Source organism: Salmo salar, chromosome ssa18 (assembly GCF_905237065.1).
Source record: "Salmo salar chromosome ssa18, Ssal_v3.1, whole genome shotgun sequence".
Classification (NCBI taxonomy): Eukaryota; Metazoa; Chordata; class Actinopteri; order Salmoniformes; family Salmonidae; genus Salmo; species Salmo salar.
The window spans coordinates 44,044,057-44,070,973 of record NC_059459.1 but is presented as its reverse complement, the minus strand read 5'-3'; the positions used below and the strand labels follow the sequence as shown (position 1 = coordinate 44,070,973).

Below are 26,917 nucleotides of genomic sequence, written 5' to 3'. Positions count from 1 at the left end.
GTGATGGCAAGTTGTAGGTTCCACATTTTTACCCTTTTCACCTTCTCAGGGCTGTTAGTTATATTAGGTATCTGTCTAGGGTGTACACGTCCACATATTCACAGGCTGTTTTCATGTTTTCTTTGTTAAGTTTTGCACATTTGTTTTTTTACAATGTTACAAAGAAACCTGTAGAAAAACATTCGAACAGCCTGTCGCTAAAGTGAATATGCAGACGTGTAAACCCTAGACAGATACCTAATATAACTAACAGCCCTGAGAAGGTGAAAAGTTACGAAAAACTGCTACAACAGATTAAGCCTAGTCATGAAAAGAATTGAACTGAATTGAACTGAACTGAAATTAATTGATCTGAACTGATATGAATTGAACTGATCTGAACTGAACTGAAATGAAATGATTTGAACTGAACTGAAATGAATTGAACTGAACTAAACTGAAATGATTTGAACTGAACTGAATTGAACTGAACTGAAATGATTTGAACTGAACTGAAATGAATTGATCTGAACTGAAATGAATTGATCTGAACTGAAATGAATTGAACTGAACTGAACTGAAATGAATTTAACTGAACTGATTTGAATTGAATTGAATCGGAAACAACGACACTAACTCCCTGCCGCGGTGTGCCAGGACGCCCCATTGATGGTGCCATCTTCCTTGGCAAAGTCCTCGGTGTGGCAGACGCGCCGCCTGGCGTCGGTCATCAGGCGGTGTGTGGACGCGTAGGAGAAGGCGAGCCAGCGGAAGACATGGTCGTCCGGGGTGGGGGTCTGCTCCCTGGATACACCCTGGGAACGGGTCCTGTCATAGGGGAAGGTCACCACCAACTCCCCTCCCTGGAGGTTACCGCCCAGGACGAACGGGATCTTCTCCATCCAGGAGACCAGCGCACGCGTCTCTGCTGCTACCTGAGGAGAGGAGAAGGAGAAGGAGAAGGAGAGGAGGAGGGAAGGAGAGGAGAGAGGAGAGGAGATGAGAAAAAGGGAATGAGAGGAGAGAGGAGAGGAGGAATGGAGAGAAGTAGAAAGAGGAGAGGAGGAGAGAAAGACAGGAGAGGAGGAAGAGAGAGAGGAGAAATGAGGAGGAAAGGAGAAAAAGGGAATGAGAGGAGAGGAGAGGAGAGGAGAGGAGGGAGGACAGGAGAGGAGAGGAGAGGAGAGGAGAGGCGAGGCGAGGATAGAGAGGAGGGAGGAGAGGAGAGAGGAGAGGAGAAAAAATGAATGGGAGGGGAGGAGAGGGGAGAGAGGAAAGAGAGGAGGGAGGAGAGGAGAGAGGACGGAGGAGAGGAGAGAGAGGAGGGAGGAGAGAGAGGAGGGAGGAGAGGAGAGCGAGGAGAGGAGAGGAGAGGAGAGGAGAAGGGAGGAGAGGAGAGGAGAAAAAGGGAATGGGAGGGGAAAGGAGGGAGGAGAAGGGAGGTGAGGGGAGAGAGGAAAGAGAGGAGGGAGGAGAGAGGAGAAGAGAGAGGACGGAGGAGAGGAGAGAGGAGGGAGGAGAGGAGAGGGGAGGAGAGCAGAGAGAGGATGGAGAGGGGAGAGAGAGGAGGGAGGAGAGTAAGGGAATTGGAATAGAGGAGAGGAGGGAGGAGAGGAGAGAGGAGAGAGGACTTATTTACTTGGTATTTATTTACACACAGGAACACCCAGAGGTTTGTGTTTACATTTACATGCAACACTGCCTGATGTGATGGATAATTTCAAAACAGAGGAGCAAATTGGCCATTCTGTGAGGGATATCTCATTTTGTTTACAAACCATTTCTACTCTGTCTAAAACCCTGGCCTATTAAGTCACAGTGGCTTGGTCCCAAATGGCACCCTATAGCATATATTTCATTCCCTTTGAACAGAGCCCAGAGGACGCACTGGCAGTAACTCAGGGATAGGTGGGCAGAGTAGGACTGAAAGACCTCAAAAGGGAATCAGATTATATGAAAAAACAGATGGTAGGAAATCCGTCACCATATTTAATGAAGTCGGGGAGACAGGGAGGGATAGAGAGGGAAATGAGGACAGTTGAATTCACCGCTTCCTGGACACAGATGTGAATCCCATCTCAGTGTAGCCCGGGCCAGATCTATCTCCTCTCAGTCCAGATTGGTGGGGAGGTAGGTAGCCTAGTGGTTAGAGTGGAGGGACGGCAGGTAGCCTAGTGGTTAGAGGGGGAGGTAGGTAGCCTAGTGGTTAGAGGGAGGAGGCAGGTAGCCTAGTGGTTAGAGGGGGGAGGCAGGTAGCCTAGTGGTTAGATTGAATCCCTGAGCTGACGAGGTAAAAATCTGTCATTCTGCCCCCTGAACAAGGCAGTTAACCCCACTGTTCCCCGGTAGGTCGTCATTTGTCAATAAGAATTTGTTCTTAACTGACTTGCCTAGTTAAATAAAGGTTCAATATATATATATTTTAAAGAGTGTGAGTCATTGTAATGGCAACACACTGGGACTGAGAGCAGAGACTCTCTATAGACATGAGAGTCTAAATTAACACAGAGTTGGGTGTTCACAACACAAATGAGTTCCTCACAACACAAATGACCCCTAAATAGACCTCTAGTCAGCTCTGAGACTATATTATACTCTTTAAAAATCACATACCATCACTATCTGGGAACTGTACATTTAAATTAGCAGAGAGGCTATAAAATGATGAAGCATGATAACAGGAGTAAAACGAACATCTGTCATGGAGTCATTGTGACAGGATGAGAACCAGAAGTCCTCTATCTGTCATGGAGTCATTGTGACAGGATGAGAACAGGAAGTCCTCTATCAACAAACTGTGGGATGCGACGACTAACAAGGAACTTTGTTCGGGTGCTCTGTTTTTTCGTAAATTATAATTTGGACAAATCACAATTTCACAGGTGCTCGCATATTTCGAATTTCGTAAGGGTAAGGGACATTTGGCCCAGCCAGTTGCTGGAATCTGGCTGCCAGTTGACTTCGCTAGTTTCAATAGTATCTTTTCTCATTTCTATTTTCTAGTTCTGGATGTCCGAGATTTCCTCTATCAAATGACTTTCAAACACTTCTCAGAATCTTGCGTGGCATTTACTGACCGTGGAGTTCTTGGACTGGTACCATTCGGGGATGGGCACGTGGTGGTTGAGCATCTTCCTGGGGATCCATTTCTTTGTTTCAGCCTCCCACAGGATGGAGTTGAGGTCCGGGAAGTTATGGTGGATGTCTACTCCATCCTGACTCCACCGACCCAGGGACCAGCCACTCAGCTCTGAACCCTGAGGGACAACAGGAGAGTGACACATGGTGAAACGTGAGAGCAGATAATTAAGACATGGAGGTCCCCAAAATGGTTTTAAATGAACCACTCAGTGGAGGCTCCTCAGGGGGAGGAAGGGTAGGACCATCCTCATCATTGAATTTCATAAAAATGTAAATAGTGAAACATTATAAAAGTTATCCTTTAAAAAAAAATAATATATATACTAAATATATTCACGTAACAAATAATTGATTAAAACACACTGTTTTGTAATGAAGGTTTATAGTAGCCTCAGCAGCACTCTGTAGGGTAGCACCATGGTGTAGCCGGAGGACAGCTAGCTTCCGTCCTCCTCTGGGTACATTGACTTCAATACAAAACCTAGGAGGCTCATGGTTCTCACCCCCTTTCCATAGACTTACACAGTAATTAATTAAGTTCTTGCAGCATGAACGGAGGATCAGAGAATTAATCTAGTATTGAAAGCATAAGCTACAGGTAGCTAGCACTGCAGTGCATAAAATGTGGTGAGTAGTTGACTCAAAGACAACAAATTAATTTCTTCAAAAATGAAGGAGAAGCAAGAGAGCGAGAGAGAGCGAGAGATAGCTATATTTAGTTGTCATTTTTTTTTACTTTCACTTACTTGGCTAGCGAATGCAGCTAGCTAGTTTAGCCTACTCAAACACCCGGTTCAAACGGAGAGGGATGCTATGTTAGCTAGCTGGAACTGGAACACTTCCAAGTCAAGGTAAGCTTTTGGTTTTATTAATTTATTGCCACCGGGGCCCGCCGATGTAACTGCTAAACTGCTTGCTGACTGTACACTGTACTGTATGATTGTAGCGGGTTTACTAACATGTTAGTTCTAGTAGCTATGTTGACCATGACGTTAGCTAATACGGTGACAATGATGTAGGCTGTGTGTAGCGGTTATGATATGAAGGTTTGGCTTGGAAATGTTTTTTCGTCTGGTCACAGACAGCTGATGTGTTGTGCACTGAAGTCCACAAGCGAAAGGAAATGCCAAGAGTGTGCAAAGCTGGCATCAAGACAAAGGGTGGCTACTTTGAAGAACCTGAAATATCAAATATATTTTGATTTGTTTAACACTTTTCTTTGGTTACTACATGATTCCATATGTGTTATTTCATAGTGTTGATGTCTTCACTATTATTCTACAATGTAGAAAATAGTAAAAAAATTAAGAAAAACACTTGAATGAGTAGGTGTGTCCAAACCTTTAACTGGTACTGTATATGGTATGTATAAGCTGGAAGTAGAAGCGTAAGTGTTGTTGTCTATTAGTTTACTCCAATCAGGGGAGGGGTGATAGGGTTAGGGAAAAATAATAAAGAAGGAAAATATATTTAATTAGTTTAATCCAATCAGGGGAGGGGTGGTAGGTTTAGAGGAAAATAATAAAGAAGGAAATGTATTTAATTAGTTTAGTCCAATTAGGGGATTGGATGGTAGGATTAGGGGAAAATAATTAAGGGAAATATATTTTAAAAAGAGATGTATATATATATATATATATGTATATACTTACTAAAGAAAATTATGCAGACAATTACATTGATGGAAGCTACAACCTATCTGCAATATTAACGCTGATCGACCGTCTAAATAAAATAAACAATAAAAATAATAATGAACTAGCTAGATGAAGGCATGAGAGTGCAAGGCGTTATTGAATGTGTCAACGTCTGTCTTCTTGATTACTCTAATTTCTCTTGACCAGTGCACCTACGTTGTAAACTGTAATTCATAGGCTAAGGTGTAGCAACCTCATGATGGGTATAGGGGAACATTAGAGTATTATGTAATAGCCTAAACCTATCGATGTTACATTGAACTGGGTGAATATGAAGGACAGTATCCTAAACCCATCACTGTTACATTGAACTGGGTGAATATGAAGGACAGTATCCTAAACCCATCACTGTTACATTGAACTGGGTGAATATGAAGGACAGTATCCTAAACCCATCACTGTTACATTGAACTGGGTGAATATGAAGGACAGTATCCTAAACCCATCACTGTTACATTTAACTGGGTGAATATGAATGACAGTATCCTAAACCCATCACTGTTACATTGAACTGGGTGAATATGAATGACAGTATCCTAAACCCATCACTGTTACATTGAACTGGGTGAATGGAATATGAATGACAGTATCCTAAACCCATCACTGTTACATTGAACTGGGTGAATATGAATGACAGTATCCTAAACCCATCACTGTTACATTGAACTGGGTGAATGGAATATGAATGACAGTCATCCAATACGTTGTAATAGAAATAAGGCCATGCTCATAAAAACAATTATCACCCTCCTTCATCTTAAACGGCACCGACCGCCACTGGAATCACTGCAGTGGATGCTTTGGAATCTTTAATCTGACAATCACATGGCTGATATACAAGACTTGTGACTTTGAAGATAAAAATATTTAATCTGACAATTACATGGCTGATAAGCAGCAGACCCTGAACACGTGTCTCAGAAGAGTCAGTTGTATCCGTCGTATGTTTCAGTACAGCCTTAATGATGGAGTCAATATTTGCAATATCAGCTGTGGGGTTTTGGGGTCTTTCAGCTATGCACACCTACCACTTCAAGGGCTTTGTCGTACCCGTCGGGGTTGACGGAGGGGAGCAGGTGTATCCTGGTCTCGTGCACCAGGTGACGTATCCGCGGGCTACCCGACAGGTACTCCTGACACATGAACTGCATCAGCAGCAGGAGCAGCTCTCGGCCCAGCACCTCGTTACCATGGGAACCGGCAGTGTAGCGAAACTCTGGTTCACCTGGGAGAGGAGGGAGGGAGGGAGGGAGGGAGGGAGGGAGGAGGGAGGGAGGGAGAGAGAGAGAGAGAGGGAGGAAGAGAAAGGGGGGAGGGAGGAAGGAAGGGAGGGAGGGAGGGAGAGAGGGAGGGAGGGAGGGAGGGAGGGAGGGAGGGAGGGAGGGAGGGAGGGAGAGAGAGAGAGAAATAGCGAGAGAGAGAGAACAAAATGTGAAAAGGCTTATGATGAAGAGATTAAACATTTTATGTAATAATACAACAACAATCACCTAACCACTTGAACCCAGAGAACTTTACTTCTAGGAATGAACCAAGTAAAAATATCCTATCTGAGCCCTTTCTCTGGTCTTACCTCGTTCATGCTCTCCGGGGTTGTCTGAGATCTCGATGGCGTAGAGTTTCTGTCCGCTGTGGCTCTTGCCGATGTTGTAGATCCTTGTGATGTTGGGGCACTTCTCATTAACTACCTTCATCAGCTGTAGAGCCAGTAGAGAACACCTCATTAACTACCTTCATCAGCTGTAGAGCCAGTAGGGAACACCTCATTAACTACCTTCATCAGCTGTAGAGCCAGTAGGGAACACCTCATTAACTACCTTCATCAGCTGTAGAGCCAGTAGAAAACACCTCATTAACTACCTTCATCAGCTGTAGAGCCAGTAGAGAACACCTCATTCACTACCTTCATCAGCTGTAGAGCCAGTAGGGAACACCTCATTAACCACCTTCATCAGCTGTAGAGCCAGTAGGGAACACCTCATTAACTACCTTCATCAGCTGTAGAGCCAGTAGGGAACACCTCATTACACCACCTTCATCAGCTGTAGAGCCAGTAGGGAACACCTCATTAACTACCTTCATCAGCTGTAGAGCCAGTAGGGAACACCTCATTAACTGCCTTCATCAGCTATAGAGCCAGTAGAGAACACCTCATTAACTACCTTCATCAGCTGTAGAGCCAGTAGAGAACACCTCATTACACCACCTTCATCAGCTGTAGAGCCAGTAGAGAACACCTAATGAACTACCTTCATCAGCTGTAGAGCCAGTAGAGAACACCTCATTAACTACCTTCATCAGCTGTAGAGCCAGTAGGGAACACCTCATTAACTACCTTCATCAGCTGTAGAGCCAGTAGAGAACACCTCATTAACTACCTTCATCAGCTGTAGAGCCAGTAGAGAACACCTCATTAACTACCTTCATCAGCTGTAGAGCCAGTAGGGAACACCTCATGAATTACCTTCATCAGCTGTAAAGCCAGCAGAGAACACCTTATTAACTACCTTCATCAGCTGTAGATTCAGTAGGGAACACCTCATTAAGTACCTTCATCAGCTGTAGAGCCAGTAGAGAACACCTAATTAACTACCTTCATCAGCTGTAGAGCCAGTAGAGAACACCTCATTAACTATCTTCATCAGCTGTAAATTCCAGTAGAGAACACCTCATTACACCACCTTCATCAGCTGTAGAGCCAGTAGGGAACGCCTCATTACACCACCTTTCATCAGCTGTAAAGCCAGTAGAGAATACCTCATTACACCACCTTCATCAGCTGTAGAGCCAGTAGGGAGCGCCTCATTACACCACCTTCATCAGCTGTAGAGCCAGTAGAGAACACCTCATTAACTACCTTCATCAGCTGTAGAGCCAGTAGGGAACACCTCATTACACCACCTTCATCAGCTGTAGAGCCAGTAGAGAACACCTCATTACACTACCTTCATCAGCTGTAGAGCCAGTAGGGAACAACTCATTACACCACCTTCATCAGCTGTAGAGCCAGTAGAGAACCCCTCATTAAGTACCTTCATCAGCTGTAGAGCCAGTAGGGAACACCTCATTACACCACCTTCATCAGCTGTTGAGCCAGTAGGGAACACCTCATTAACTACCTTCATCAGCTGTAGAGCCAGTAGAGAACACCTCATTACACCACCTTCATCGGCTGTAGAGCCAGTAGAGAACACCTCATTCACTACCTTCATCAGCTGTAGAGCCAGTAGGGAACACCTCATTAACTACCTTCATCAGCTGTAGAGCCAGTAGGGAACACCTCATTAACTACCTTCATCAGCTGTAGAGCCAGTAGGGAACACGTCATTAACTACCTTCATCAGCTGTAGAGCCAGTAGAGAACACCTCATTAACTACCTTCATCAGCTGTAGAGCCAGTAGGGAACACCTCATTAACTACCTTCATCAGCTGTAGAGCCAGTAGGGAACACCTCATTACACCACCTTCATCAGCTGTAGAGCCAGTAGAGAACACCTCATTAACTACCTTCATCAGCTGTAGAGCCAGTAGGGAACACCTCATGAATTACCTTCATCAGCTGTAAAGCCAGCAGAGAACACCTTATTAACTACCTTCATCAGCTGTAGATTCAGTAGGGAACACCTCATTAAGTACCTTCATCAGCTGTAGAGCCAGTAGAGAACACCTAATTAACTACCTTCATCAGCTGTAGAGCCAGTAGAGAACACCTCATTAACTATCTTCATCAGCTATAAATTCCAGTAGAGAACACCTTATTACACCACCATCATCAGCTGTAGAGCCAGTAGGGAACGCCTCATTACACCACCTTTCATCAGCTGTAAAGCCAGTAGAGAACACCTCATTACACCACCTTCATCAGCTGTAGAGCCAGTAGGGAGCGCCTCATTACACCACCTTCATCAGCTGTAGAGCCAGTAGAGAACACCTCATTAACTACCTTCATCAGCCAGCTGTAGAGCCAGTAGAGAACACCTCATTAACTACCTTCATCAGCTGTAGAGCCCGTAGAGAACACCTGATTAACTACATTCATAAGCCGTAGAGCCAGTAGGGAACACCTCATTAACTACCTTCATCAGCTGTAGAGCCAGTAGGGAACACCTCATTACACCACCTTCATCAGCTGTAGAGCCAGTAGAGAACACCTCATTAACTACCTTCATCAGCCGTAGAGCCAGTAGAAAACACCTCATTAACTACCTTCATCAGCTGTAGAGCCAGTAGAGAACACCTCATTAACTACCTTCATCAGCTGTAGAGCCAATAGAGAACACCTCATTAACTACCTTCATCAGCTGTAGAGCCAATACAGAACACCTCATTACACTACCTTCATCAGCTGTAGAGCCAGTAGGGAACACCTCATTAACTACCTTCATCAGCTTTAGAGCCAGTAGAGAACACCTCATTAACTACCTTCATCAGCTGTAGAGCCAGTAGGGAACACCTCATTAACCACCTTCATCAGCTGTAGAGCCAGTATGGAACACCTCATTAACTACCTTCATCAGCTGTAGAGCCAGTAGAGAACACCTCATTAACCACCTCCATCAGCTGTAGAGCCAGTAGAGAACACCTCATTAACTACCTTCATCAGCTGTAGAGCCAGTAGGGAACACCTCATTAACTACCTTCATCTGCTGTAGAGCCAGTAGAGAACACCTCATTAACCACCTTCATCAGCTGTAGAGCCAGTAGAGAACACCTCATTACACCACCTTCATCAGCTGTAGAGCCAGTAGAGAACACCTCATTAACCACCTTCATCAGCTGTATAGCCAGTAGGGATCAAGCGTCCCAGAGCCTTCCACATGGTGAAATTGATTTCAGATATGATGTTTCGTTGCTTACTTAGCGGCTACCACTTTCCTTCCGATTCTGCCCGTACCTGGGGCCAACTCTGCCTTGCTAGCACACGTGACTGCCCTCCTGAAGCTTCTCACCAGTCGGGCCACAAGCGAAAGGCTAACTATTCGCTGGGGGACACTAAAGGTTGAGGAGGTAATTTCACACATCCTCATGAGCTACAACAGTATTAAACTGTGATATATATCTATTTTTTTAAATCATATAACGGATGACCAAATATTTCATTTTCATAACAAGACTCCAATAAAGTGCATTGGTACCATTTAACTGTTTATTGGTTTAAATTGCCTCTCTCCAGAGCATAGACTGGGTTCTTCAATTTCGCTTACAGTGTCTGACAGTGTAATGAGTGTAGTGTAGTGTCTGCCCAGCATTACTCTGTGGTGTAGTGTAGTGTCTGCCCAGCATTACTCTGTGGTGTAGTGTAGTCTCTGCCCAGCATTACTCTGTGGTGTAGTGTAGTGTCTGTCCAGCATTACTCTGTAGTGTAGTGTAGTATAGTGTCTGCACAGCATTACTCTGTGGTGTAGTGTAGTGTCTGCCCAGCATTACTCTGTGGTGTAGTATAGTGTCTGCCCAGCATTACTCTGTGGTGTAGTGCAGTGTCTGCCCAGCATTGCCCTGTGGTGTAGTATAGTGTCTGCCCAGCATTACTCTGTGGTGTAGTGTCTGCCCAGCATTACTCTGTGGTGTAGTGCAGTGTCCCCCCAGCATTACTCTGTGGTGTAGTGTAGTGTCTGCCCAGCATTGCTCTGTGGTGTAGTGCAGTGTCCGCCCAGCATTACTCTTTGGTGTAGTGCAGTGTCTGCCCAGCATTAGTCTGTGGTGTAGTGTAGTGTCCCCCCAGCATTACTCTGTGGTGTAGTGTAGTGTCTGCCCAGCATTACTCTGTGGTGTAGTGCAGTGTCCGCCCAGCATTACTCTTTGGTGTAGTGCAGTGTCTGCCCAGCATTAGTCTGTGGTGTAGTGTAGTGTCTGCCCAGCATTACTCTGTGGTGTAGTGCAGTGTCTGCCCAGCATTAGTCTGTGGTGTAGTGTAGTGTCTGCCCAGCATTACTCTGTGGTGTAGTGCAGTGTCTGCCCAGCATTACTCTGTGGTGTAGTGCAGTGTCTGCCCAGCATTACTCTGTGGTGTAGTGCAGTGTCTGCCCAGCATTACTCTGTGGTGTAGTGTAGTGTCTGCCCAGCATTACTCTGTGGTGTAGTGTAGTGTCTGCCCAGCATTAGTCTGTGGTGTAGTGCAGTGTCTGCCCAGCATTAGTCTGTGGTGTAGTGCAGTGTCTGCCAAGCATTACTCTGTGGTATAGTGTGTAGTGTGGTATAGTGTAGTGTCTGCCCAGCATTACTCTGTGGTGTAGTGTAGTGTCTAATCAGCATTACTCTGTGGTGTAGTGTAGTGTCTGCCCAGCATTACTCTGTGGTGTAGTATAGTGTCTGCCCAGCATTACTCTGTGGTATAGTGCAGTGTCTGCCCAGCATTACCCTGTGGTGTAGTACAGTGTCTGCCCTGCATTACTCTGTGGTATAGTGTAGTGTCTGCCCAGCATTACTCTGTGGTGTAGTATAGTGTCTGCCCTGCATTTCTCTGTGGTGTAGTGCAGTGTCTAATCAGCCTTACTCTGTGGTGTAGTGCAGTGTCTGCCCTGCATTACTCTGTGGTATAGTGTATAGTGTGGTATAGTGTAGTGTCTGCCCAGCATTACTCTGTGGTGTAGTGTAGTGCAGTGTCTGCCCAGCATTACTCTGTGGTGTAGTGTAGTGTCTGCCCAGCATTACTCTGTGGTGTATTGTAGTGTCTGCCCAGCATTATTCTACTTACATGTCTCATCTCTTTGTAGCTGTGGTGTTTGAAGTCCAGGTTGTCTGTTGTTGTGATCTCATTCCGTCTGTGGTAATAGTTCTGAGAGTCTGACAACAAACACATCCCATATCAAGTCATTGAACGAATGACTATATCGACTACAGTATATGTGTCAACTGAAGAGCAAGATAGGTCTGATAATGCTCAGTCTGTTACAATCACAATACTACAAACTGGAGGTTGGTGTCACAATTGGGGAGGACAGGCATGTGGAAATGACTGGAGCAGAATTAGTGGAATGGTATCAAATACATTTAATTTTACTATGCAAGTCAGTTAAGAACAAGTTCTTATTTTCAATAACGACCTACCGGGGAACAGTGGGTTAACTGGGTTAACTGCCTTGTTCAGGGGCAGAACAACAGATTTTTACCTTGTCAGCTCAGGGATTCGATCTAGCAACCTTTCGGTTACAAGTCCAACGCTCTAACCACTAGGCTACCCTGCCGCATCTAAAAAAAAAACATGGTTTCCATGTGTTAGATGCCGTTCCATTGGCTCAGTTCCGGACATTTTTATGAGCCGTCCTCCCTTCAGCAGCCTCCTGTGGTATATTCCCCTGTAACGACTGGGTTTAGTTTATTGTGTGGCAATGCTCATGTCCTCGTTCTGGAATGAAGTGCATTACGTGGCGCGAAGTGCATTACGTGGAGCAAAGTGCATTACATGGCGCAAAGTGCATTACGTGGCGCGAAGTGCATTACGTGGCGCGAAGTGCATTACGTGGCGCGAACTGCATTACGTGGCGCGAACTGCATTACGTGGCGCGAACTGCATTACGTGGCGCGAACTGCATTACGTGGCACGAAGTGCATTGAGTATTGCTAGCTACCTACACTGTTCGGTCCACGGAAAAGGACCTAACTTTTTAATATTATTTTCGGGGTGCCCCCAAAGGTTTTTTATTGTTTGTAAAAATTTGTTGAGAGCTCTCAAGTGTTTTAACTTTACTATCTTAGGTTTTTAGGTATATAGTGCCTTTGGAAAGTATTTCAAACCCCTTTCACTTTTTACACAATTTGTTACGTTAAAGCCTTATTCTAAAATGGATTAAATTAAAATTGTTCCTCATTAATCTACACACAATACCCCATAATGACAAAGTGAAAACAGGTTTTTAGAAATTTTAGCAAATTTATTAACAAATAAAAAACAGAAATACCTTATTTACTTAAGTATTCAGACCCTTTGCTATGAGATTCGAAATTGAGCTCAAGTGCATCCTGTTTCCATTGATCATCCTTGAGATGTTTCTACAACTTGATTCAGAGTCCTACATGCTACCCATACACCACACCCTTGTCTACTACAGCCATTCACCTTAATACACTGAGGCCACTGGCCACTTTATTAGGTACACCACACCCTTGTCTGCTACTGCCATTCACCTTAATACACTGAGGGCCAATGGCCAGTTTATTAGGTACACCACCCCGTTCACCAAAAAGGGTTCGCTCCTACAGACAGTGAGTCAAGTGGCCGCGGGCAGCCGAGCGGAAATGGAGGAAAACTCGCCTCCCTGCGGACCTGGCATCCTTTCACTCCCTCCTCTCTACATGTTCCTCTTCTGTCTCTGCTGCTAAAGCCACTTTCTACCGCTCTAAACTCCAAGCATCTGCCTCTAACCCTAGGAAGCTCTTTGCTACCTTCTCCTCCCTCCTGAATCCTCCTCCCCTCCCCCCCTCCTCCCTCTCTGCGGATGACTTTGTCAACCATTTTGAAAAGAAGGTTGACGACATCCGATCCTCATTTTCTAAGTCAAACGACACTGCTGGTCCTGCTCACACTCCCCTACCCTGTGCTTTGACCTCTTTCTCCCCTCTCTCTCCAGATGAAATCTCGCGTCTTGTGACGGCCGGCCGCCCAACAACCTGCCCACTTGACCCTATCCCCTCCTCTCTTCTCCAGACCATTTCCGGAGACCTTCTCCCCTACCTCACCTCGCTCATCAACTCATCCTTGACCGCTGGCTACGTCCCTTCTGTCTTCAAGAAAGCGAGAGTTGCACCCCTTCTGAAAAAACCTACACTCGATCCCTCCGATGTCAACAACTACAGACCAGTATCCCTTCTTTCCTTTCTCTCCAAAACTCTTGAACGTGCCGTCCTTGGCCAGCTCTCTTGCTATCTCTCTCAGAATTACCTTCTTGATCCTAATCAGTCAGGTTTCAAGACTGGGCATTCAACTGAGACTGCTCTTCTCTGTGTCACGGAGGCTCTCCGCACTGCTAAAGCTAACTCTCTCTCCTCTGCTCTCATCCTTCTAGACCTATCTGCTGCCTTTGATACCGTGAACCATCAGATCCTCCTCTCCACCCTCTCCGAGCTGGGCATCTCCGGCGCGGCCCACGCTTGGATTGCATCCTACCTGACAGGTCGCTCCTACCAGGTGGCGTGGCGAGAATCTGTCTCCGCACCACGTGCTCTCACCACTGGTGTCCCCCAGGGCTCTGTTCTAGGCCCACTCCTATTTTCGCTATACACCAAGTCACTTGGCTCTGTCATATCCTCACATGGTCTCTCATATCATTGCTATGCAGATGACACACAATTAATCTTCTCCTTTCCCCCTTCTGACAACCAGGTGGCGAATCGCATCTCTGCATGTCTGGCAGACATATCAGTGTGGATGATGGATCACCACCTCAAGCTGAACCTCGGCAAGACGGAGCTGCTCTTCCTCCCGGGGAAGGACTGCCCGTTCCATGATCTCGCCATCACGGTCGACAACTCCCTTGTGTCCTCCTCCCAGAGTGCTAAGAGCCTCGGCGTGACCCTGGACAACACCCTGTCGTTCTCCACTAACATCAAGGCGGTGACCCGATCCTGTAGGTTCATGCTCTACAACATTCGCAAAGTACGACCCTGCCTCACACAGGAAGCGGCGCAGGTCCTAATCCAGGCACTTGTCATCTCCCGTCTGGATTACTGCAACTCGTTGTTGGCTGGGCTCCCTGCCTGTGCCATTAAACCCCTACAACTCATCCAGAACGCCGCAGCCCGTCTGGTGTTCAACCTTCCCAAGTTCTCTCACGTCACCCCGCTCCTCCGCTCTCTCCACTGGCTTCCAGTCGAAGCTCGCATCCGCTACAAGACCATGGTGCTTGCCTACGGAGCTGTGAGGGGAACGGCACCTCCGTACCTTCAGGCTCTGATCAGGCCCTACACCCAAACAAGGGCACTGCGTTCATCCACCTCTGGCCTGCTCGCCTCCCTACCTCTGAGGAAGCACAGTTCCCGCTCAGCCCAGTCAAAACTGTTCGCTGCTCTGGCACCCCAATGGTGGAACAAGCTCCCTCACGACGCCAGGACAGCGGAGTCAATCACCACCTTCCGGAGACACCTGAAACCCCATCTCTTTAAGGAATACCTGGGATAGGATAAAGTAATCCTTCTAACCCCCCCTTAAAAGATTTAGATGCACTATTGTAAAGTGGTTGTTCCACTGGATATTATAAGGTGAATGCACCAATTTGTAAGTCGCTCTGGATAAGAGCGTCTGCTAAATGACTTAAATGTAAATGTATATAAATCAGGCAGACAGGCATCAAGGCATTCAGTTACTGTTTGATTGAACGTTAGAACGGGCAAAACGAGTGACCGAAGTGACTGATCGTCGGTGCCAGCCGTGCTGGTTCCATTATCTCAGAAACGCTCGGCCTCCTGGGATTTTAAACGCACGGCGGTGTCTAGGATTTACAGAGAATGGTGCTACAAACAAACAACATCCAGTCAGTGGGAAGTCCTGTGGGGGGAAAAACAACTCGTTGATGAGAGGTTCGAAGGATAATTACAAGCTAACAGGTGGGCCACAAACAGGAATCTAACGGCACAGAATCACACGGTACACACAGCAGTTACCTAGTAGAATCACACAGTAAACACACATAGCAGTTACCTGGTAGAATCACACAGTAAACACACATAGCAGTTACCTAGTAGAATCACACAGTAAAGACACATAGCAGTTACCTGGCATGGGACATCCCAGGATCTCCACTCTCATACAGATGCTGCCACGGTTGAACCAGGAACGAGGATTGACTCTGATGTAACGAGCCACTACAGCCACTGGAAACATGTTCAACACAGGGATCTCTTTCTCCTTGTTACCAATGAAGATCTACTGAGACAAGCAGACGTTTAACAACACAGTGAATACGCGAGAACAATTGAGCATTCAAAAACTGCTGTATCAACCATGCCTCATTGATCTCCACCCCAATCATATCTATTGATCGCCGTCCCAATCATATCTATTGATCTCCACCCCAATCATATCTATTGATCTCCACCCCAATCATATCTATTGATCTCCATCCCAATCATATCTATTGATCTCCACCCCAATCATATCTATTTATCTCCACCCCAATCATATCTATTGATCTCCACCCCAATCATGTCTACTGATCTCCGCCCCAATCATATCTATAGATCTCCACCCCAATCATATCTATTGATCTCCATCCCAATCATGTCTATTGATCGCCATCCCAATCATGTCTATTGATCGCCATCCCAATCATGTCTATTGATCTCCATCCCAACCATATCTATTGATCTCCACCCCAATCATATCTATTGATCTCCATCCCAATCATATCTATTGGTCTCCACCCCAATCATGTCTATTGATCTCCACCCCAATCATATATATTGATCTCCACCCCAATCATATCTATTGATCTCCACCCCAATCATATCTATTGATCTCCACCCCAATCATATATATTGATCTCCACCCCAATCATATCTATTGATCTCCATCCCAATCATATCTATTGATCTCCACACCAATCATATCTATTGATCTCCACCCCAATCATGTCTATTGATCTCCACCCCAATCATATATATTGATCTCCACCCCAATCATATCTATTGATCTCCATCCCAATCATATCTATTGATCTCCACCCCAATCATATCTATTGATCTCCACCCCAATCATGTCTATTGATCTCCACCCCAATCATATCTATTGATCTCCACCCCAATCATATCTATTGATCTCCATCCCAATCATATCTATTAATTTCCACCCCAATCATAACTATTGACCTCCACCCCAATCATATCTATTGATCTCCACCCCAATCATATCTATTGATCTCCACCCCAATCATGTCTATTGATCTCCACCCCAATCATATCTATTGATCATGATCTCAGCTAGCTACTCACAAGGTCTTGTGATCCATTCTTCAGAGTGACCCAGGTGTGACTGTCGTTGCTCACAAGGACCTTATATGACGTCACCCAGTCGCTCCTAAAAACATGGGAGGAGAGAGAAAGTCAAGACGAGGGAATTAGTTTAAAGTGTTCAAAGCCAAACTGATTCCATGCTGGACTGACGTACACGGTGTCCATATTAGGAAGCGAACGTCCACGGAAGCTGTGTCAGAGTCACTAGGAGTTGGTGCCTTTTCCTAATACGGACACCATACATTGCTTAAGTGAATTTAACTACAGGTGACAACTTTACAGTACAGATGTAGGATCATACTTCGATTAGTCTTTTGTTGCTGAGAATTTTCCTGCAACGGAGGAAATGCAGATGAGATTTGTGATTTACATAAATTCACTGAAAACCCCCAAATAACACACAGTTATATTAACAGTTTTGCACTTTTCATGCCGCCTAGTTTTGTCCAGCTAATAGCCTAACCACCGAGCAAGCAACATTATGGACTAAACGGTCAAATCCTGTTGCTGCAGGATTATTATTATTATTTTTGCGATGACAATATAGGTCAAATTGTGATCCTATACCTGTAGCTAATCCACTAGGTAACAGCAAATATAATATGACCCATATCAGTAGATTTAAAATGTATTATACAATATATATATATATACGTAAATATCTCCAGAGATCCTGTCTATATGAACATTCATACCATTATGAACCAGAACCATCCCAGCTTGTTCTACTTACAGTAACAGTGTCGTTCTGGGTCCAATGCTGAAATATGAGCAGACACCTGGTTCTGGTTAGTGGAGTCACCATGTAGCTAATGGTATGAAAACTGAAAAATAGAATTCCACTGTGCACGCTGGCAGCACAGCAAAGACACACACACACACACACACACACACACACACACACACACACACACACACACACACACACACACACACACACACACACACACACACACACACACACACACACACACACACACAAAACGGTTCCATCAGAAACGATTGCTTGTGAGTGCCTTTAATATTGTAAAATATTACTGTTCTCCGATATTTCATTCATGGGTTTTAAATTTTTATTTGTGCAAACACTATACAGATGTAGTATCTTAATTTGAGCCAGTTTGCTACAGCAGGAAAATAATCCTGCAACAACAGGAAATGTGAATTATTATGTGGATTATAATGAATGGACATTTTTGTAGGTGGTTGATACATTTGTCATTAGGGCAAAGTCTGAAATTTCAAACTTTAGAAGCCTTTTAAAACTCAAATACACTACATGTTTGCATTCTCAGCAACAAAAGAGTGATCAAATTAGGATCCTCCACCTGTCTATCAATTGTTTAGCTGGAATGGAATGTTCGTATCCTGTAAATTTGACTGTGATATGTGGTTGTTTCACCTAGCTATCTTAAGATGAATGCACTTACTTACTCTGGATAAGAGCATTTGCTAAATTACACAAATGTAAAATTTAAATGTTTTACATACAGATCTCATATTACTGTATAGATGGGGTTTTTTTTAACTTTTTTGAAATATTGATGTCACAAATGTATAATTTGTACAGTTCTTTATTAAAAATGCTGTTTTTTGTTACATTTGACTGTGTAAAACCTAACAGTACTACGTATTTCTCTGAGCATCTCAATCTGACCAGAATTGTTGTGGCAAAATAATCCTGCAGCAACAGGATTTGACCGGTTAGTCCATAATGTTGCTTGATCGGTGGTTAGGCTATTAGCTGGACAAAACGAGGCTACATGAAAAGTGCAAAACTGTTAATATAACTGTGTGTTAGTGGAGGTTTTTCATAGTAATTTATGTAAATTACCAAGCTCATTAGTGGAGGTTTTTCATAGGAATTTATGTAAATCACCAAGCTCATTAGTGAAGGTTTTTCATAGGAATTTATATAAATCATGGAGTTCATCTGCATTTTCTGTGGTGCAGGAAAATTCTCAGAAACAAAAAAAAAAAGTGATCAAATTAAGATCCTACATCTGTACCTAATGTAGTCAATATGGAACGGTACGGTGGCTCCTACACACACACACACAGACGATACGGTAGATGTCTCCTGGATAAAGATATCAACCCTGAGCCGGGGTGAACGTATCGGGGTGATGAGTCTGGTGCTGTAGGAATATCCCCAGTCCTGCTAATTAAATCACTCTTACAATCAGACCTTTTCTAAATCTGGCAACATTAACTTAGACAAATACCAGTTACAATAGAGCTACATCACTACAGAAATACTAGCCGTCTTTGCCTAAAGCCCCCTGTGTCTTCCTTATGTGTTCTGTAACTCCGGATCAGCAGCAGGAGACGACTTGGGAAGGAAATGACAAAAGGGGGCACTTTCTCAGCTCGCCCCCACCCCCCCCGAAATTCTGAAAATAACAAGCAATTTTCTGAGAGTTTTCTGAGAGAGTCATTAGAGCCTCCTTTTTCCAATTAACCAGAACAAAGGGCAGAACGTGTCAAATACGACCACAGGCTGTTGGGGAGAGCAGGGAGATTCTAACGGACGATGTGGTTATCAGCAGAAAGAGAATAAATGGTTCTTCTTCACTAACCAAAGAAGGGAATTAGTTTTTTTGCTCATAGTGCTGGGTACTTCTTCATAATTTGCTTTAAAAAAAACCTGTCACTTGATGACAGTGTGTTAATTAGGTTTACTTAGATGTGCTTTTCCTCCTTGGTCTATTTCAGTGGAATAGTGCTTGCTATTTGAGTATGTTATATTACGGTTAGCATTGTGCTAAGTGGCTTAACGTGATGATATCAGACCTGTAGGCCTGATGCTGCTGAGAACAATGGTCTCCTTTATTATCCAATGAGGTCATTGGCTCATGCTGCTGGTTATAGTTTAGTTCTCTTTTACATTTCTTACTTTTTATTTGCTTTGGAAAACCTGCGCTGTCTTGTCAGGAGATGGCTGTGTTTTGTCAGGACATTCAGGTGACTTGTCAGGACATTGTGGTGACTTGTCAGGACATTGAGGTGTTTTGTCAGGACATTCTGGTGTCTTGTCAGGACATTCTGGTGTCTTGTCAGGACATTGAGGTGACTTGTCAGGACATTCTGGTGTCTTGTCAGGACATGCTGGTGTCTCGTCAGGTCATTGAGGTGACTTGTCAGGACATTCTGGTGACTTGTCAGGACATTCTGGTGACTTGTCAGGACATTGAGGTGACTTGTCAGGACATTCTGGTGACTTGTCAGGACATTGAGGTGACTTGTCAGGACATTCAGGTGTCTTGTCAGGACATTCAGGTGTCTTGTCAGGACATTCAGGTGTCTTGTCAGGACATTGAGGTGACTTGTCAGGACATTGAGGTGACTTGTCAGGACATTGAGGTGACTTGTCAGGACATTCTGGTGACTTGTCAGGACATTCTGGTGACTTGTCAGGACATTGAGGTGACTTGTCAGGACATTGAGGTGACTTGTCAGGACATTGAGGTGACTTGTCAGGACATTCAGGTGTCTTGTCAGGACATTCGGGTGTCTTGTCAGGACATTCAGGTGTCTTGTCAGGAAATTGAGGTGACTTGTCAGGACATTCTGGTGACTTGTCAGGACATTCTGGTGACTTGTCAGGACATTGAGGTGACTTGTCAGGACATTGAGGTGACTTGTCTGGACATTCAGGTGTCTTGTCAGGACATTCAGGTGTCTTGTCAGGACATTCAGGTGTCTTGTCAGGACATTGAGGTGACTTGTCAGGACATTCTGGTGACTTGTCAGGACATTCTGTTGACTTGTCAGGACATTGAGGTGACTTGTCAGGACATTGAGGTGACTTGTCAGGGCATTGAGGTGACTTGTCAGGACATTGAGGTGACTTGTCAGGACATTCTGGTGACTTGTCAGGGCATTGAGGAGACTTGTCAGGACATTGAGGTGACTTGTCAGGACATTCTGGTGACTTGTCAGGACATTGAGGTAACTTGTCAGGACATTGAGGTGACTTGTAAGGACATTGAGGTGACTTGTCAGGACATTTTGGTGACTTGTCAGGACATTCTGGTGACTTGTCAGGACATTCAGGTGTCTTGTCAGGACATTCAGGTGTCTTGTCAGGACATTCAGGTGACTTGTCAGGACATTCTGGTGACTTGTCAGGACATTGAGGTGACTTGTCAGGACATTGAGGTGACTTGTCAGAACATTGAGGTGACTTGTCAGGGCATTGAGGTGACTTGTCAGGACATTGAGGTGACTCTTCAGGACATTCTGGTGACTTGTCAGGACATTGAGGTGACTTGTCAGGACATTGTGGTGACTTGTCAGGACATTGAGGTGACTTGTCAGGACATTCAGGTGTCTTGTCAGGACATTCAGGTGTCTTGTCAGGACATTCAGGTGTCTTGTCAGGACATTGAGGTGACTTGTCAGGACATTGAGGTGACTCTTCAGGACATTCTGGTGACTTGTCAGGACATTGAGGTGACTTGTCAGGACATTGTGGTGACTTGTCAGGACATTGAGGTGACTTGTCAGGACATTCAGGTGTCTTGTCAGGACATTGAGGTGACTTGTCAGGACATTCTGGTGACTTGTCAGGACATTCTGGTGACTTGTCAGGACATTGAGGTGACTTGTCAGGACATTGAGGTGACTTGTCAGGACATTCAGGTGTCTTGTCAGGACATTCAGGTGTCTTGTCAGGACATTCGGGTGTCTTGTCAGGACATTGAGGTGACTTGTCAGGACATTGAGGTGACTTGTCAGGACATTCTGGTGACTTGTCAGGACATTGTGGTGACTTGTCAGGACATTGTGGTGACTTGTCAGGACATTGAGGTGACTTGTCTGGACATTCAGGTGTCTTGTCAGGACATTCAGGTGTCTTGTCAGGACATTCAGGTGTCTTGTCAGGACATTGAGGTGACTTGTCTGGACATTCTGGTGACTTGTCAGGACATTGAGGTGACTTGTCAGGACATTCTGGTGACTTGGGGCTGCGTGCTCAGTCCTTTCCTGTATTCCCTGTTCACTCATGACTGCACGGCCAGGCACGACTCCAACACCATCATTACATTTCTTGATGACATAACAGTGGTAGGCCTGATCACCGACAACAACGAGACAGCCATAGAGACCTGGTCGTGTGGTGCGAGGACAACAACCTCTCCCTCAACGTGATCAAGACAAAAGGAGATGATTGTGGACTACAGGAAAAGGAGGACCGAGCACGTCCCCATTCTCATCGACGAGGCTGCAGTGGAGCAGGTTGAGAGCTTTAAGTTCCTTGGTGTCCACATCAACAACAAATTAGAAGGGTCCAAACACACCAAGACAGTCGTGAAGAGGGCACAACAACACCATTTCCCCCTCAGCAGAATATTTAGCATGGGTCCTCAGATCCTCAAAAGGTTCTAAAGCTGCACCATCGAGAGCATCCTGACTGGTTGCATCACTGCCTGGTATGGCAACTGCTTGGCCTCTGACCACAAGGCACTACAGAGGGTAATGCGTACTGCCCAGTATATCACTGGGGCCAAGCTTCCTGCCATCCGGAACCTCTATACCAGGCGGTGTCAGAGGAAGGCCCTAAAAATTGTCAAAGACTCCAGTCACCCAGGTCATAGACTGTTCTCTCTGCTACCGCACGGCAAGCGGTACCGGAGCACCAAGTCTAGGTCCAAGAGGCTTCTAAACAGCTTCTACCCCCAAGCCATAAGACTCCTGAACAGCTAATCAAATGGCTACCCAGACTATTGCATTTCCCCACCCGCCACCCCCTCTTTTACGCCGCTGCTACTCTCTGTTATTTTCTATGCATTGTCACTTTAATAACTCTACCTACATGCACATATTACCTCGACTAACCGGTGCCCCCACACATTGACTCTGTACCGGTACCCCCTGTATGTAGTCTCCACATTGGCACTGTACCGGTACCTCCTGTATATAGCCTCCACATTGACTCTGTACCGTAACACCCTGTATATAGTCTCCACATTGACTCTGTACCGGTACCCCCTGTATATAGCCTCCACATTGACTCTGTACCATAACACCCTGTATATAGCCTCCACATTGACTCTGTACCGGTACCCCCTGTATATAGCCTCCACATTGACTCTGTACCGGTACCCCTGTATATAGTCTCGCTATTGTTATTTTACTGCTGCTCTTTAATTACTTGTTACTTTTATTTCTTATTCTTATTCGTATTTTTTAACTAAGGGGCTTGTAAATAAGCATTTCAATGTAAGGTCCTGTTGTGTTTGGCGCATGTGACTAATACAATTTGATTTGATTTGATTTAAAGGGGAGGAGTGATGGGGGTTAGTCAGAGTTGGATTGGAGGACAGATTCCCTTCATAGTCTGGTGAAGGTGAGACTTATGGGATGCCATGGAGACATGACGGGGCCCGTCGTTTAGACGCGTCAGTCTCAGACTACAAAAAAAAATGCTTCCAGAGAAAAGGTTTCTCAGAGGAGGATTAAAATATGACTCATAGACAATCTGATTGGCACAATAATTATTTGGTGGTTGATTACTATATTTTCTATCACGTGTGTGAAATGGAAATATGTTTGCTGCATATCCCAACTCCCCCTGAGACACAGTCAGAGAGTGGGGTCACGGTCAGGGTCAGACATTATCAACAGACTGGGGTCACGGCCAGGGTCAGATATTATCAACAGACTGGGGTCATGGCCGGGGTCAGACATTATCAACAGACTGGGATCAGGGTCAGCCATTATCAACAGACTGGGGCCAGGGTCAGACATTATCAACAGGCTGGGGACACGGTCAGACATTATCAACAGACTGGGGTCAGGGTCAGACATTATCAACAGACTGGGGTCACGGTCAGGGTCAGACATTATCAACAGACTGGGGTCACGGTCAGGGTCAGACATTATCAACAGACTGGGGTCAGGGTCAGACATTATCAACAGGCTGGGGTCACGGCCAGGGTCAGACATTATCAACAGACTGGGGTCACGGTCAGACATTATCAACAGACTGGGGTCACGGTCACGGCCAGGGTCAGATATTATCAACAGACTGGCGTCACGGTCAGGGTCAGACATTATCAACAGACTGGGGTCACGGTCAGGGTCAGACATTATCAACAGACTGAGGTCACGGTCAGACATTATCAACAGACTGGGGTCACGGTCACGGCTAGGGTCAGATATTATCAACAGACTGGGGTCAGGGCCAGACATTATCAACAGACTGTGGTCAGGGCCAGGGTCAGCCATTATCAACAGACTGGGGTCAGGATCAGGGTCAGACATTATCAACGGACTGGGGTCACGGTCAGCCATTATCAACAGACTGGGGTCACGGTCAGGGTCAGACATTATCAACAGACTGGGGTCACGGTCAGCCATTATCAACAGACTGGGGTCACGGTCAGGGTCAGACATTATCAACAGACTGGGGTCACGGTCAGCCATTATCAACAGACTGGGGTCACGGTCAGGGTCAGCCATTATCAACAGACTGGGGTCACGGCCAGGGTCAGACATTATCTACAGACTGGGGTCAGGGTCAGCCATTATCAACAACGACCCCGGAGCAATATGAGTTAAGTACTTTGCTCAAGGGCATAAATAGCTTCCAAGATGGCGTAGTAGTTCAGACGTCCTCTACCCTCCTCTTGTCGTGTCCCGTGTATATATATATTTACATTTTTTTTTTTCTTCACTTATCTTTTTACATTTTTTATTCTAAAAACTCAACCTCAAAGCACTCTCCTGCAACCCGCCTCACCAATTTAAAAAATAAAGTATTATTTACCTCATCTGAATTCCACAACAGAAGCTAGCCAGAGGTTAGCCATTTTCACTGGCTAACGTTGAAGTTCAGCTAGCCACGGTTAGCTGTCCTCAGCTATCCATTAGCTCGAAAAGCTATCGCCAGTTTTTGTACAGCGCGACTCAGACCAGAGCATACCGGACCTATTCTCTCTCCTTTCCCCGATTTCTACCGCAGGCTCTGGACATTTACACCTGGATCTTGCAGCTAACTAGCTGCTACCTGAGTGACTATTGGCAACGTCGGTCATGGAATTAACACACATTATTACGGAGCTAGCCAGCTAGCCAGCTGAAGAGTTCCGTCAGCCACTCCTGGGCTATTCCTGAGCTAGCCAGCTGAAGTGTCTCCTGGACTACAACTCACCTATCCTGACCCGTTTTACTGCCGATGCGGAGCCCCATCGGGTCTTCACGACTGGACCACCGACGTTATCTGCCCGAGGGAGTTATCCAACTGGCCCCTCCATCGCGACGTAACCTGATCGCCCATCTGCGGCCGGCTAATCGTTTAGCTGTCTTTTCGGCTGCGATCTGAATAGGTCTATCGGACACGTTTCTTGGGCCACTATAACTAACTATTTTGCCAACTTGGACAGGTCCCCCCTTCCACACGGAACCCCACTAACCCACAGACGGAAACGCACGAGGTGGCTAAAAACAGACCTCCCTCCCATCTTCCACCAGCTTGCTACCTATGGCCCGGCTAGCTGTCTGAATCTCACTGGACCCTTTGATCACTCGGCTAAGCATGCCTCTCCTTAATGTCAATATGCATTGTCCATTGCTGTTCTGGTTAGTGTTTATTGGCTTATTTCACTGTAGAGCCTCTAGCCCTGCTCATTATACCTTAATTTAACCTCTCAGTTCCTCCACCCACACATGCTATGACATCTTCTGGTTTCAATGATGTTTCTAGAGACAATATCTCTCTCATAATCACTAAATGCCTAGGTTTACCTCCTCTGTACTCACATCCCACCATACCTTTGTCTGTACATTATACCTTGAAGCTATTTTATCGCCCCCAGAAACCTGCTCCTTTTTCTCTCTATTCTGGACGTCACAGACGACCAATTCTTATAGCTTTTAGCCGTACCCTCATACTTATTCTTCTCTGCTCCTCTGGGGATGTAGAGGTGAATCCAGGCCCTGCAGTGCCTGGCTCCACTCCTACTCCCCAGGTGCTCTCTTTTGATGACTTCTGTAACCGTAATAACCTTGGTTTCATGCATGTTAACATTAGAAGCCTCCTCCCTAAGTTTGTTTTATTCACTGCTTTAGCACACTCTGCCAACCCGGATGTCCTAGCTGTGTCTGAATCTTGGCTTAGGAAGTCCACCAAAAACTCTGAAATCTTCATCCCTAACTACAACGTTTTCAGACAAGATAGAACGACCAAAGGGGGCAGTGTTGCAATCTACTGCAGAGATAGCCTGCAGAGTTCTGTCCTGCTATCCAGGTCTGTACCCAAACAATTTGAACTTCTACTTTTAAAAATCCACCTCTCCAAAAACAAGTTTCTCACCGTTGCCGCCTGCTATAGACCCCCCTCGGCCCCTAGCTGTGCTCTGGACACCATATGTGAACTGATTGCCCCCCATCTATCTTCAGAGCTCGTGCTACTAGGTGACCTAAACTGGGACATGCTTAACACCCCAGCCATCCTACAATCCAAGCTTGATGCCCTCAATCTCACACAAATTATTAATGAACCCACCAGGTACAACCCCAAAGCCGCAAACACTGGCACCCTCATAGATATCATCCTAACCAACGTGCCCTCTAAATACACCTCTGCTGTTTTCAACCAAGATCTCAGCGATCACTGCCTCATTGCCTGCACCCGTAATGGGTCAGCGGTCAAACGACCTCCACTCATCACTGTCAAACGCTCCCTGAAACATTTCAACGAGCAAGCCTTTCTAATCGACCTGGCCCTGGTATACTGGAAGTATATTGACCTCATCCCGTCAGTAGAGGATGCCTGGTTATTTTTTTTAAATGCCTTCCTCTCCATCTTAAATAAGCATGCCCCTTTCAAGAAATTTAGAACTAGGAACAGATATAGCCCTTGGTTCTCCCCAGACCTGACTGCCCTTAACCAACACAAAAATATCCTGTGGCGTTCTGCATTAGCATCGAACTGCCCCCGCGATATGCAACTTTTTAGGGAAGTTAGAAACCAATACACACAGGCAGTTAGAAACGCCAAGGCTAGCTTTTTCAAACAGAAATTTGCTTCGTGCAACTCCAACTCTAAAAAGTTCTGGGACATTGTAAAGTCCATGGAGAATAAGAACACCTCCTCCCAACTGCCCACTGCACTGAGAATAGGAAACTCTGTCACCACCGATAAGCCCAC

At 45.5% G+C, this 26,917-nt stretch overlaps 1 protein-coding gene across 1 annotated transcript in view; it reads right to left on the bottom strand.

The window, feature by feature from the left end:
* The window catches only part of cpxm2 (carboxypeptidase X (M14 family), member 2), a 110,690-nt gene that overhangs the window by 20,972 nt on the left and 62,801 nt on the right, over nt 1–26,917 (bottom strand). The window contains exons 5-11 of the mRNA XM_045701180.1: nt 16,741–16,825; nt 15,526–15,676; nt 11,513–11,601; nt 6,391–6,514; nt 5,846–6,042; nt 3,057–3,236; nt 617–914 (exon numbers count right to left, since the gene is read on the bottom strand). Of these exons, the coding sequence (XP_045557136.1) occupies nt 617–914; nt 3,057–3,236; nt 5,846–6,042; nt 6,391–6,514; nt 11,513–11,601; nt 15,526–15,676; nt 16,741–16,825 (1,124 nt within the window). The remainder of the gene's footprint in view (nt 1–616; nt 915–3,056; nt 3,237–5,845; nt 6,043–6,390; nt 6,515–11,512; nt 11,602–15,525; nt 15,677–16,740; nt 16,826–26,917) is intronic.